General features: G+C 32.6%; 1 protein-coding gene across 6 annotated transcripts; it reads right to left on the bottom strand.

The window, feature by feature from the left end:
- Positions 1 to 326: 326 nt before the first annotated feature.
- Positions 327 to 9,796, bottom strand: LOC127263571 (uncharacterized). Of its 6 annotated transcripts, none has more exons than XM_051292677.1 (5): positions 8,681 to 9,796; positions 6,347 to 6,492; positions 1,726 to 1,794; positions 895 to 964; positions 327 to 775 (listed from the first exon to the last, which is right to left on the bottom strand). In XM_051292677.1, exons 1-5 carry the CDS (start codon positions 9,355 to 9,357, stop codon positions 712 to 714), a joined length of 1,026 nt encoding a protein of 341 aa, XP_051148634.1. In that variant the 5' UTR covers positions 9,358 to 9,796; the 3' UTR covers positions 327 to 711. The 6 variants fall into 6 exon arrangements, with proteins under 6 accessions (XP_051148634.1, XP_051148629.1, XP_051148631.1 ...); XM_051292672.1 differs by having other exon boundaries at positions 358 to 775; positions 6,347 to 6,753; XM_051292674.1 differs by having other exon boundaries at positions 358 to 775; positions 1,730 to 1,794; positions 6,347 to 6,753.
- Positions 9,797 to 14,565: the final 4,769 nt, after the last annotated feature.

Genomic DNA, 14,565 nt, shown 5'->3' with positions numbered 1-14,565 from the left:
ATTTCCCCTTAACATTTACTTCAAATTAGCCAAATTTCCTATTTGTAAGGGCAAACGCTGACAGCTATCTTAAATCTCATATCTGCAAAAGCAGTTGTGTATATTATATCTTTTCCATCAACCAACTGATTCTTATATTCCATCATCTCATCTCTGCAGTGTTGAATAGAGTTGCCTCCTGCTGCTGCTGCTGCTGCGTACAACAAATAAATAAGGATATGATTGATGCCCTCAAATATACATTCAGATTTTAAGAATCCTATAAAATCCAAATTGAATGCACCCGACAAATTGATATCAAGCTTCATTCCTCCGCCATGAGCATATAATTAAAACTACTATTGGAGAGTCCACACATACATTCAGATTTTAAGAATCCTATAAAATCCGAATTGAATACATCCGGTAAGTTAAATCAAGCTTCCTTCCTCCTCCACGAGCATATAATTAAAAATAATATTGGAAAGTCCACACATACATTCAGATTTTAAAAATCCTATAAAATCTGAATTGAATACACCCGGTAAGTTGATATCTAGCTTCATTCCTCCTCCACGAGCATATAATTAAAAATACTATTGGAGAGTCCACGCGTGACCATCCCCAATACATTAGACTCGTTGGCAGAAATTCAAGATATACACAATCATACTAACAAGATACAATGAATGCACAACATCCACCCCGGCCAAAGAGTAGTGGCACGACAGCTCACTGTTTTCGGAACTTGGGATGAACCATTAGCACTCCAGCCCTAGTCTCGTCATAATGATACCTGCAGGTAGCGGACAACCAATCACCACAATTATCACATACATAGAGTTGGAGCCAAACATAACATTTCTCTTTTTTAGCAAAGAAAAGGTTCAAATATCAGTCACCCCACTCGCTAACCTATTCTCGTTGAGGAAATTTTTGACAGCTGATGGAAGTGTGGCTGCTCCCCTGCTATGATTGCCATTTCCTGTTGCATGAGCTTGAAATAAGTATGCTCAACAAATAGATAAACCATATATACCATCAAGAACTTCCTAAGTGAAGCTCCTGAGATGAATGTGTCGACAAAAATAACCTAAGACTGGTGCCAACAATTCATAACAGAAGAAAAGGAAAAATGGACTTTCAATGAATTACAAGAAAATGCAAGCAATTCTCACATAAAGGGAAAAAAAAAAAAAAAAAAAAAACACGTAATTTGAAATTTTGATAAAGCTAGGGACCAAAATCAATATAGACCAGATTCACTTATCGTAATCAATGATATTTTTTTACTGCATTGATGTCAATAGAAATATTAGAAACTATACAACGAAAGGGAGTAACTAAAAAAAAACGTAGAAAACTATACATAATAATGTACATATTGTTCCCCCCCCCCAGTATTTTTTTAACTGAATCTCATTTTATTATACAAAAGTTCATCAAGTTGGCATTGTGACAAAAGATTGCCGCCACGGCCACGACAAATTATCGATTTGAATGATCTAAAATTTATGCACAATTATAAAATTTGTCCAGATTAAGACTCGTTGCCTCTGGTTTCTTTTGTCCAAATCAAGTTAGCTTATACTGCACCACCTTGAGGTTGAGATGTTTATATAAATATTTTTGTTAATATTATTTAGACGTAATGATTGATTATTTATTAGTAAATAACACAGAATTCTCCAACAATGTAGCATAAACAATCAGCTCAAATGCCATTGCAAGGCCCAAGTGAGCTACCTACTTCTTCCTCCTGTGAGTGTAGATTATGGGAGCTCAGGCCGAGGATCTGGGAACAATGTTTCCCTGCTGCCATGGGATCAGTCACACGTTTAAAAATAAATAACCTTCTAACACAAGTATTAACTTCTGCACATAAACTAAAGATTGATAGTCCAAGAGAACAACTACTTAATGCATATTCAAGTCAATGATTAGCCTCATTTTACACCAAATCAAACTAAAAATGTATATATGATGTTGAGAAATCTTAGTCCTGAATCAAGAATATTAAGCATCGGGCTTGATGTTGAAGTTGGACATTGTTAGATTTGATAGATTCATATCCATATCCATATCCATCATATCATATCATATCATATTATATCTATGATTTAGTTTGTTAGGATAATTTCTAAATACCTCAATATATATGTATTCTTCCCTCCTTTTTTTTTATGGAATGAAATAATATTTTCCTTGTATTTCTCTACTCTAATTTCCTACATAGTATCAAAGCCAATTAGAGTTTAGATAGGCCTCTATATTTTCCAGCCGCCGCTGCCAACGCCAAATTTTCTGCTAAGCTCTCTTATTTCTCTCTTTTACTTTTTATGGCCGACTCTTTTAAGTCAATTGGTACTATACGTCTGTGCTTGAGGTGTACCTATTGTCACTAAGAATGATCATACTAAAGGATGCTGCTATAGTCTTCATGGACGCCCGTCTCGTACGATAAATGAAGTTGTTGCTAATTTGAACGCATGTTCATCCCATAACTCCATTACTATAAGTCGTGCCGATTATGATGCATTCCTTTAGTTTCAGGCATCTAAGCCGTCATCCTTCACTAGTTCTGACACCTCTCATGATGCGCATGCTTCATTTGTCAGTACTTCTCAATCTACACTAGGCTTATGGGTACTAGACTCCGGTGCAACCGATCATATGTTTGGTAATCCCTAATTGTTTTCTACTTTTCATCCGTCAAACTCACTAACACATTTCACTCTAGCTGATGGTGATAAAGCATATCCTCAAGCTATTGGTAGAGTTTGCCTATCACCTAATTTATCTCGAGTCTGTCATTTATGTACCACAAAGTCCATTTAACCTCATATCTGTAAGTCGACTTACTAAAGATTTATATTATTCTATTTTATTGACCGGTAGTTCCTTTGTTATTCAGGATTGCAGCACGGGACGGACGATTGGTACCAACGTGAGTCTCATGGGCTATATTACCTAAATAAGTCTTTTGTCAATCTTCTACTCTCGCAACTGCTAGTGTTGAGTCTCCTGAATTGTTGCATCAACGATTAGGTCATCCCGATATATCAAGATTGAAACGTATTTTTCCTAATTTTTCATCACTGTCTTCGTTACCACGTGAGTCATGCGAGCTTGGAAATAGTCTCGTACTACTTTTCCAAAGCGCGTCAATAATAGAGCATCTGAACCTTTTGCATTAGTTCACTAAGATATTTGGGGTCCTTGTCGTTCTAAGTCAAGCCTAGATTTTCAATATTTTGTTACTTCTATTGATGATTTTAATCTGTGTACTTGGGTTAATGTATTGAAAAATAGGTCTGAATTACTTATTATATTCAAAAAAAATTGTGCTGAAATTCGTACACAATACCACACCTCTATTAAGGTCTTAAGAAGTGATAATGGTAGAGAATATTTTTCCCACTCATTTAATGAATTTGTGTCTTCTTAGGGGATTATTCATGTATTCTTGTCCTTCCACCCCATAACAAAATAGGGTGGCTGAGCGCAAGAATCGCCATTTAGTAGAAACAACTCGTACCCTTCTTTTACATTATAATGTCCCGTTTCAGTTTTCGGTTGATGCTATCCTTACAACATGCTTTCTTATTAATCGTCTTCCTTCAACTGCACTAGGTCATAAGATTGCTATCACATATCTTCAACCTAATGTGTCATTATACCCTTTACCTATCCGAGTGTTTGGTTGTACGTGCTTTGTTCATGACCATTCTCTTGGTCTGGACAAATTACATCCTCGATCCATCAAATGTGTTTTCCTTGGGTACTCTTGAGTTCAAAAATAATATAGATGTTATTCTCCTCTTACTCGTCGATATTACCTTAGTGCAGATGTCACGTTCTTTGAGTCGTCACCATACTCCATCCTCAATACCTGTAACTTCTCTTCCAGTTGTCTCCATTCCCAAGCCTCCACTTTAGGCCTATAATCGCCATACATGGCAGCGTCATAACATACCTACTTCACCATCACCTGTGCCTATTGATGACTTATCTCCGATTCCATCGCATTCCCCGGTTGCAACTCCTCAGTCACCTTTCATCCCGCGTCGAGGCACTCGGTCCACTCGTAATCCAAATTCTATTTATAATTTTCTTAATTATCACCGTTTACCTCCTTCCATGCGTAGTGTTGTGATTGTGTTCCTCGTTCTTGATGTGAGGCTTTGGGTCATTCAGGGTGGTGTCAAGTTATGATGGAGGAAATGTTTGTTTTGCATGCTAACAATACTTGGGAGTTGGTTCCGCTACCGTTGGGAAAGACACCCGTAGCTTGCCGATGGTTTTATGCAATCAAAGTTGGACCTGATGGTCGCATTGATCGACTTAAAGGTCGACTTGTTGCAAAAGGCTTTACTAAGTGTATGGAGAGGCTTATACAAAAACCTTCTCTCCCGTTGCCAAAATGTCTTCTGTTTGTCTTTTTCTTTCGATGGCAGCAATGCGTGGTTGGCTCCTTCATCAACTTGACATTAAAAATGCTTTTTTGCATGGTGAGCTTCAAGAAGAGGTATACATGGAGCAACCTCTTAGAGGGAGTCTGGTCTTGTATGTCGACTTCGTCGTTCACTCTATGGCTTGAAACAGTCTCCACAGGCGTAGTTTGGACGTCTCAATGTTGCTATTAAAGAATTTAGTATGACAGAATGTTCGTCTTATTATACCGTATTCTTCAAGCACAATTTAGAAAGGCAATGCGTTTACTTAATTGTCTATGTTGATGATATTGTCATCATTGGAGATGATATAGATAGTATTACAAAGTTAAAGGAGCATTTACACAATCATTTCCTGACCAAAGAGTTGGGACCACTACGGTACTTCTTAGGAATTGAGATTGTTCAATCGAAAAATGGTATTATCCTATCTCAGAGAAATTATATTCTTGATATGTTGGAAGAAACACGTATGAATGAATGTAAGGTTGTGGATTCCCTTATAGATCCAAATACAAAATTGCTTTTAAGACAGGATGAGCCATTGACTGATATTAATGTTGGACGATATAAAAGGCTGGTTGGAAAGCTTAATTATCTCACTATCACCCGACTAAATATATCATTTGCAGTAAGTGTAGTGAGCCAATTCATGCAGTCTCCATGTGACTCTCATTGAAAGGCACTTATGCGTATTTTCCAGTATATTAGAGGGTCTCCCGGAAAAGGATTATATTATACAAATCATGGCCATTCTGAAATCGTTGGATATACAGATGTTGATTGGGCGGGATCTCCAATCGATAGGCATTCTACCTCTGGTTATTGCGTTTTTATTTGAGGCAATTTGATATCTTGGAAAAGTAAAAAACAAGATGTGGTTGCGCGCTCTAGTGTTAAGGCTGAATATTGTGCTATGGCTTTAGCTATATGTGAGCTTCTCTGAATTAAAAAATTGCTTTGTGAACTCAAGTTTTGTGATGTGACGAAGATGAAGTTAGGGTGTGATAACCAAGCAAAATCCAGTATTTCATGAACGAACAAAGCATATCGAAATAGATTGTCACTTCATCAGAGAGAAAGTATTATCGAATCTATAGATATCAAATATGTGTCATCAAATGATTAACTTGCAGACATATTTACAAAAGCTCTTAGAGGTCCTGGATCCGAGTCCATCTTCTACAAGCTTGGATCGTTTGACTTGTACGCTCTAGCTTGAGGGGAGTGTTAGATTTGATAGATTCATATCCATATCTATATCCATATCAATATACATATCATATCTATGATTTAGTTTGTTAGGATAATTTATAAATACCTCTATCTATATATATATATATATATATATTCTTCCCTTCTCTTTCTTTATGGAATGAAATAATATTTTCCCTCTATTTCTCTACTCTAATTTCCTACGGACACCATGATATTTAACTAGGAAACTCCTAATGACTTTTCAATGACCATACATACTTATATATGTGTGTTGTATCACAGCACAATAAATAGAATCATGGATGCCTAAGCGAACTTATACATATAATGAGAGAGAAAGATATTAAGCAGGGAAGGAATTAAAACAATTACTCAACCATACACTAAATGTTTCTCATTATTTATGGCATGGACGAGGTAGGCTGACCTAGCCAACCAGACCCACCATTACAACTCCAAAGGCACATGCAACTTCAAATGAGCATAACTCATAGTGCAAAACAAAACAATGAGTGTTCATCCAAATCTAAAAATATTATCTAATCATCAACTCTGTGTAGAGTTTTGTCCAATCCAGACTGCTGCAAGAACATTTGATTCTAGCAAACCATGTAGCAACAGCTTCATCTATAACTTCTCTTAAAATATAATTTCTCTTCAAATGAAATGTTATTGGTCATATAGAAGTGCCATACCTGTTATCACTTGCAAGTGTAATTGCCTCGGCCTGGTTGAAGGGGTATATCTCACAGGTGTGCCCATCTTAACATGATTGGCAGATGGTACAGATGCACCAAACAAGCTTGATCCGCTGTGGGCTCCACCCAATGTCGCAAAGCTACTGGATAATACAAGGGATTCAACACTTCTCAACCGATCACGCAAAGCCTCAACTGCTTCCAATGCATGCAAACCATGCAAATCCAATGTCCAAAGATCATTTTTACAATTTCTTACAGCAAAAATTTCCTTGGCTGCCTTGGCATTAAGCTTCTTAGCCATAACCCATTGTTCTTTAGCTATACATGAATAATGACGTGCAGATATATGATCACCCTTAATATATGCATCATTTGCAGCTTTAGATTGACGAGATGCTGATCTAATCACATGAAAATCATACAGACATTAATAAGGGCATGGGGTGACAATAAAATTCCTCTCCAATTATTGAATTCCTGTGACTCAATTTAACATCATATTTTAGACCAGCTTATTCTTGCATTTGTGTGATTATTGGTTTTTTCTCTTAAGATAGTATTCAAAGTTATATGTGAATTAGAAACATAGGAAAATTTAACAAAGCTGAGGTTTGTTCTTTTTTATTTTTCTTCCTACACATTTTCCCAAAAATATTAATATATTACACATTCATTATTTTTATATTCCTTACGTAATTCCTTATACCTCACATAAATAAAATCTCTTCAAACCATTTTCACAAAACAAACACACCCTGAATAATTTCACGTTATCATAAAGTAGAAAATCTCACCCATGAGTCCCACCTTACACTAAGAACATTAAACACAGCAATGACTAAATAACAAAATTTAACTAAATTTACAGTGGCAATCTTAGATAAAGATTCTATGCAAACAAGAAACATCCATGCTTTTAATCCAGTTGAACTCACTAGCAATGCAAAATAATGTATTTGGTACATGCATAAAAAGTTTGAGAAAGCAGAAATCATGCAGACCATTTTCTAGAACATTCCTTGGGAACTTGGAGATATAAATTACAAGGACAATTTTTGAGGTACTCGCTCTCTCTCTTTTACACACAGACTTATAAATTATAATGATGAATGCAATTTGTTTTAAATTTCAACCAAAATTTCAGGTTGAGTTGTGTTTTTGTATTCATTTCTACACTATTCAATATAGTTTGCATATCCACTTTCCCTCTGTAAAATATCACATTCAATACTTGGATGTGTTCTCTACTATTCAATATATTATTTTCCATAAAAAAAATCACATCAAACAACTATTTTTATATCAAAAACATCAAAACCAAAAATATAAAGTAATACAAACAATGGAAAACAAAAACAAAATTGCAATAGAATGCACCGCAAGTATTTTTTGTTTGAACATCAAATCCAACACCTATTTCATCTCAAAATTATTAAAACCCAAAATACGATAAGAAAACCAAAACACAAGTAAACATGACCTCAGTTTCAGTGGTACTTATTGAAATTCAGTACACAATTACATATCATAAAATTTTGAGAAATATCTCTAAAATTTCCAGGTGCATTTAAATCCATAATAAACAATAGTTACATATCAACTCCAACCCACAACACCCCACCACAACAAGCAGCCATTGCCATGTGTGCATAAATGCCCAATGGAGCAGCGATGGCAGCAGATAGCCGCTTCGCTCGGTGGAAATGCTATCTCCCGCCATTGACTACTAAGCTTTAAATATAGTATTATTGGTAATTCAGTAATTGTATCATTTTATATATTGAAACTTGATGGAATTATTTAGAAATTTCAGTATAAATCATACCGAACAGGTTCGCTTCCATTTTTTATGTAATCTAAAATTTCAAATAGTACAAGTAGCCTGTTTTTAGTCTATATATGTGTGTGTGTGTGTGTGTGTGTGTGTGTGAGTGCATAATTTAAAACTAAATGAGTAAATTTTAAGTTAATTTCCAGTTATTTCTATCAATGTCCATAATTTTTTAATATCAAAATCAAAATCTCAAATATCTTTGTATAAACCATAAAAAATGCCGAAAATGGACACCAAAACTGATATCAAGAACCTTAGAAGCACCTTGCATGACTTGTACATCTTAACCAATGGAATTACTTACTCTACGGTGAGAATATAATCACAGATAATCTATGGGCGTCAGAATTGACGGCTTCTATCCTCTTGGTATTTTTCAGTGTATTTTCATTAGTAAGATGCAAAAGTAAGTAAAAAGAAGCAGCAAACAAATTCCGATTCGCTTAATAATAAATAAATAAATAAAATAAAATAAACGAAAGAAACAAAAATACCTTATCGACTTAATAGCATCTTTCCTATAGGCCAGGTAGATATCATCCTCTTCCCACTCAGGTTCAATGGGTAAAGACTTGGAGGAATCCAAATTTAGAGCTGAAGATGCCTCATAGTCAGGAAGAACACGAGTGATACAGCCCATATCCAAATTTTCTACTAAATGATTTTCAGGTGCATCAAAGGATTGGAAATCAACCCTACTGGATTCGACTTCCTTGATATCAACATCTTTAATCTCAGAGTTAAACATTGCCTCAACTAAAGATATAGCCTTATCAAAATTGTAGTTTACACCAGCCAAGATATCCTCGATCAACCTTTCATCCACAATATGGCAAAGTTCATTAAGCTTCTGATAATCAGCCTTGCTTGACACCTTAGGCCCAATATTTTCCGTATCCATCAAGGAAGGAAAATCATTGGGACCAACAATAGGGGATGAAATGGTATTCTTCACAAATACTTCGTTCTTTTTAATTAAACTATTGGGGGCAATAGTACCTGATAGCACAGGGTAAGCATCAGAATCATTTTCAGCTTCCAGACCTTGCTTTTTCCGCCTTTGCTTAAGGTCGAAATCCATCCAGCCTGAAGGGCCTTTAGCTTTACCCCTGGTGTCCGGCTTACAGATTTCCCTGGTGGACCCGCTCATTTTTTTATTTTTTTTTCTCATTCGATGCAAAAACAGCGACCCAGCATAGGTAAGCCGCCGGCGACTCCAAATCCGCGACTTACGCTCAAAATTCTAAAAGAGAAAAATAATCACCACAAGAAAAAAAGAATAATTTTACACCGAGGAAGATGCCTGCTGGTTTGACCTTAGTTTCCAACAACCTTTAGAGGAATCTTCCGGTTGGACAAGATAATTAACGTACAACAAGACGTCGAGGATTGAAAACGGAGAGGAGGAAAAACAATAAATAAAATAAAATTACTGTAATATCTAGAAGGGCAAGGAATAGGGGATTCCACAAGCAGGGCGGAAATGGAAATGGAGGAGCTATGGAGAATCGGAGACGGCGGAGACGGCGGAGAAGGGCGGAAACGGAATCCCGAAACCTTAGAAAGATAGCTGCGTTTGATTCTGTTTTGAAGAGGTTTAAAAATGCGCCACGAACTCTTGTAACTTTAAAAATACAGTAATTAAATATATATATATATATATTTCAAATATTCGATTTTATATAGTATTACTTTAAATTATTTTTTATATCAATAATTAATACTTCATCTATTTCATTTATTTCGTAATCTTTTTTTTCACGTATAATTATATATTTTAATTATATTTTAAAATTTATAATTTATAATTTATATTTTTTAAAATTTTAATTAAATAATTTAATCATTTTAATCTTAATTTATAATTATTTTTAGACTAAATTATATAACATCGTGTTTTAATAAAAATATACAAAATACACTATGTTTTAATGTAAAGTAAGGCTGACAAACGGGTGAGGTCGGATTTAGATTCGGGTCAGCTATAAACCTTTAGAAAATTTTTGACCTAATCTGACTCGTTTAATTAAACGGGTTGATATTTGCAACCTTAACATGACATTTTATTAATTTAGTCAACCTGACATGTATAATTGTTTAAGTCTAAAATTTTAAATTTTAATTTAATATTATAATTTATACTAAAAAAATTTTCAAATGCATCATATATATACATATTAAACCAAAAACTATTTATTTATATCATAAGAGTCGAATTAACAAACACTTACACAACACAATCCTTTCTTTAATCCTAATTTTGTAAAATTTTAGCTTAAATTATATTTTATTTTATTTTATTTTTATAAAATTGGTCATGAATATTTAAATTGAATTGATAAAATTTTAAAAATATATTTAAATTTAAAATAATATTAATTAAACAGGTAGACGAATTATTTTCAAGTTGAAAATTTGGATCGAAATCTGACCTATTTAATTAAATATGTTAAACAGGTTTGACTCAATTATTAATGGGATAAAAAATCTCAACCCAAACTCAATTATTTCGGGTCAGGTTCAGGTCGAGTCAATTTTTGTCCGTCATAATGTAAAATTTGCATTAAACACTCCAAAATTGATATTTGGTTCTAAATAAATAAATTATACAAGTTTTATACAAATAAAAAACGTAAAATATCAGTTTATTTTATTAAAAAAATAATTTAAGATATTTTGATATTTTTTATTTGTATAAATCTTGCATAATTTAAGTTTTTATTTAGAATCAAATATCAGTTTTGGACTAGAGAGTGTTTCGTGCAAACTTTACATTAACAAGGGGATTTCACACAATAAATAAAACACATGATATTTTATACATTTTTACTAAAACACATGGAAATGTTATATAATTTACCCTTAAATTTATTATACGATAATTATTTTCACTAATACATTCTTAATTATTTACTAATTGTACCCTTCTTAAATTTTTATATCTACAATAAAGTGGACATGCAAGCCGAGACAGAGGGAGTATTTTTTAAAAAAATAAATAAATAAACAAAAGAATTAATATACAAAAAAAAAATTAAAAATACATGACGCCGAAAATGGCGTTGATTTTGTGTTGTACAACGCCCCGAAATATAGAGATGATTGAAGCAAATTCTCTCAACCAAACTCCATATTTGGGGTGCGTTCCAGTTGCACATAGATATATTATTTGGGAATATTTACTTTTTTAAAAAAATATATATATTTATTTAGTATTTTAATATAATATTCTTTAATGTGAATATTAAAAAATCTTGGCAATATAAAAGAAAATATTTTCTATAAAAAATAAAATATATAATATTTATGCTGAAATCGTGTCAATACAAATATTATTTAGATAAATAAAGTTATACTATGTCAATCAAAAGTATTCAAAATAGTATTTCTTTAAAATTAACACACGGTAATTTTAAAATATTATTTAATTATTTATAAATACAAATATATTATTATATATACAATTAAATTATACAAACTGTAAAATATCTAGATTATTTTATATTTATATTAATTAATAAAAAATTATTATTTTTTAATTTATTATAAAATTTCAAAAACTTCCTTTCGATTGTGGAAAAAGTATATTTTTATTTTTCATAAATTGAAGATAAATTTATTTTAAACATTAACAAAAGTTTCCCCTTTTTTTTTTTTAGTTTTTAATTTATTTATTTATTATTATTACTCTTATTATTAAATATCAATTTTATCCTTCAGAATTCCTAAAATTATCAAAAATATTCAACTAGACTTGAACTTTTACTTCTTATCGTTGTTGTTTGTTTTACTCACTCTCACTCTCATCTTTTCTTCTCTTTGCTGCCACCGCGGAGAAAATTTTCTAACTAAAAGTTATCTATCCAAAGTTTTTCCAAATAAGATATATTGGTTGAGTGTCAAAATATCAATAAAAATAGAAGAATATTCTTATTTTAGATTGCTTAAGTCGTTTGATTTTATGATACATGATATTAAATATGAATAAGATGCCATAAATAAATTAATAAATTTAATTTTATTTAAAAAAAAATTGAGTTCAATTACCAACAATATTACGAGGTTTGCATTGAAGGTAAATCAACAAAATAATTATTTTCAAGTGTTGAAAGAATCATTTCACCTCTAGAGTTAATTTATATCGACGTGTGTGATTTTGAGTTTATTCGAACTAGAAAAAAAAAAAAAAGTAATTCATCGCTTTTGTAGATGATTGTACCCGATATTATTGTCTTTATATATATTGAGAAACAAAGACGAGGCTCTTGAAATTGTAAAGAACTTTATGAATGAACTTGAGAATTAACTCGACATTCCAATCAAAGTGATTTGAAGCGATTGCGGTGGATAATGTGTGGTTCTATTTGCAAAATTTTTGTGCCTCTATTAATATTAATTTTCAAACGTGAGCTCCACTACAGCTGAACGATGTTGTGAAACACAGAAATCGAACAGTGAATGATATAATAAATATCATGTTAAAAAATTTTAAATTATCTAATAATATATGAATGAGGGAGAATCCTTGTTGATGGTAAATTATATTTTATATAAAATTCTAAAAAGTAAAGAAATAATTCTTTACAAGTGGTTGAAAGGCCATAAGTCTTTCAACAAATGCCTCAAAGCATCTGAGGCAAGCCGTACCGACAGAGTATGAAATTATGAATGAAATTTTCTTAAAAAGTAAGGCTGTGGATTGTTTCGAGTTTTGGAAAGGTCATAATCTTTTCTGAAAATACCTTAATATTTGAGGGTGTTTGGCTAAGATGGAGATGTCTCGCTATTGACCCGAAAAACATTGAATGCATAATTAGTAGCTACATACTCGATATAGTACTTATGGTCTTCTTGTTCAAAAATTGTAAATCACTTGACATAAGTGAATGGATAATGATATTCAAGAAATTTTATTTTTTTTTAAATATATATATTTCTTTATAATCGTAAGGATGACATTCCTTAATATTCTCAAAAGAGAAATTAAGAAATGACTAACAATTATGATCCTTTAAAAAAAGGGCTAAGACGTAGTGAAATGGTCAAAATATTTAAAAGTAAAGGATTGTAAACTGCTAAGACGTAAGTGGGTCCTAAAACAAAATACAAGATCGATGGCTTGGTTGACAAATTTAAGTATGGATCGGTTGTCAAGGTCTTTAATCAAAATGAAATAGAACATATTTAAGAGAAATTATCTTGTATCTAGGACCACCTTAATTAAGATGCTTCTCTTGATTATTGTTTTGCAGAGATTCACCAAATAGATATCAAGACAGTGTTCATGAATCACTACCTAGAGAATAAATATACATGAAACAACTTCAAAGTTTGTAGTATCTAGAAAGGCTTTCAAACCCATTAAGTTTTTGTACGGTCTTAAACAAGCACAAAAAATCATGACATTTGATTTTTTTTTAAAAAAAAATGATATTTTCAAATACAATAAGTGCGATAAATATATTCACTACAAAGAAGATTCAAGTGAAGCTTTTGGACAAATCACATGTTTTTTGTATTAGTCCACTTTGAACTGTCAAGTAAGGAGTGATCTATTTCTTAAGAAAGGGGCTTTGGAAACTTGCCTTATTAGACGATAATAAGGAGTATAATCTGATGAGTGTTCTATTATTACCTCATATTCTTAAAGAATTATCGGGATTAAGCTGCATGGTGATACCCGTTAGAAGTTTTGTGCTAGTATGCCTCTACATAGTAATATATTGATCATGGATAGTGATCAATGGCTTATTATATGAATGAAACAAATGTTGAAGATAAATTTTGATATGAAATATTTGGGGCTGGCTGATACGATCCTTGGGATCAAAATAATTAGGTACCTAAAGAAATTTTCTTAACACAATCTCATTATATGTAAGAAGTTTTGAAATAATTTAGTGCTTATCATCGCGCTCTAGTGAAAACCCCAAATGATCCGAGCATCAAATTGAGCAAAACTTAGGGTAAATTTGTGGCTCAAGAGAAATACGGAAGAGTCACAAGAGTTATATGCTATGAATGAATTGTACTTATCCTGGTCTTACGTACTCAACAAGAAAACTAAGGCGAAACAATTGCTATCCAAGTAAAGATCATTGGATTATAATATTGGATTATAGTGAATCATCCACAAATGGATACATGTTCAAGATTGGATGAGGTGTTGTGTCATGAAAATCTACAAAGAAAATATGTGATTTGCGACATATTTGTCGTCAATATAGTAGGGGCCAGTCTACCGACATTCTCAGCTTTGCAAGTTACACTGCGTACAATATGTGGCAGATGGACCTGGAGGCGTCGGGGTTTGAATCCATGACCTCACGGTCACAAGTTCACTCTCCACACCACCAGACAATCCCTTTTTGGGACATCT

This window comes from Andrographis paniculata, unplaced genomic scaffold (assembly GCF_009805555.1).
Source record: "Andrographis paniculata isolate CXL003 unplaced genomic scaffold, ASM980555v1 Contig69END, whole genome shotgun sequence".
NCBI classification, from domain to species: Eukaryota; Viridiplantae; Streptophyta; class Magnoliopsida; order Lamiales; family Acanthaceae; genus Andrographis; species Andrographis paniculata.
The sequence above is the reverse complement of the archived record's forward strand: the minus strand, read 5'-3'. Positions and strand labels throughout refer to the sequence as shown.

Excerpts from the sequence above, each read along its gene's own strand:
- LOC127263571 (XM_051292672.1), bottom strand. The coding sequence starts at position 9,357 with ATGAGAAAAAAAAATAAAAAAATGAGCGGGTCCACCAGGGAAATCTGT. Across the intron at positions 965-1,725 it reads CTCACAGGAGGAAGAAGTAG|GAAATGGCAATCATAGCAGG; the intron begins GTAGCTCACTTG and ends CTCATGCAACAG. Across the intron at positions 776-894 it reads AATTTCCTCAACGAGAATAG|GTATCATTATGACGAGACTA; the intron begins GTTAGCGAGTGG and ends CGCTACCTGCAG.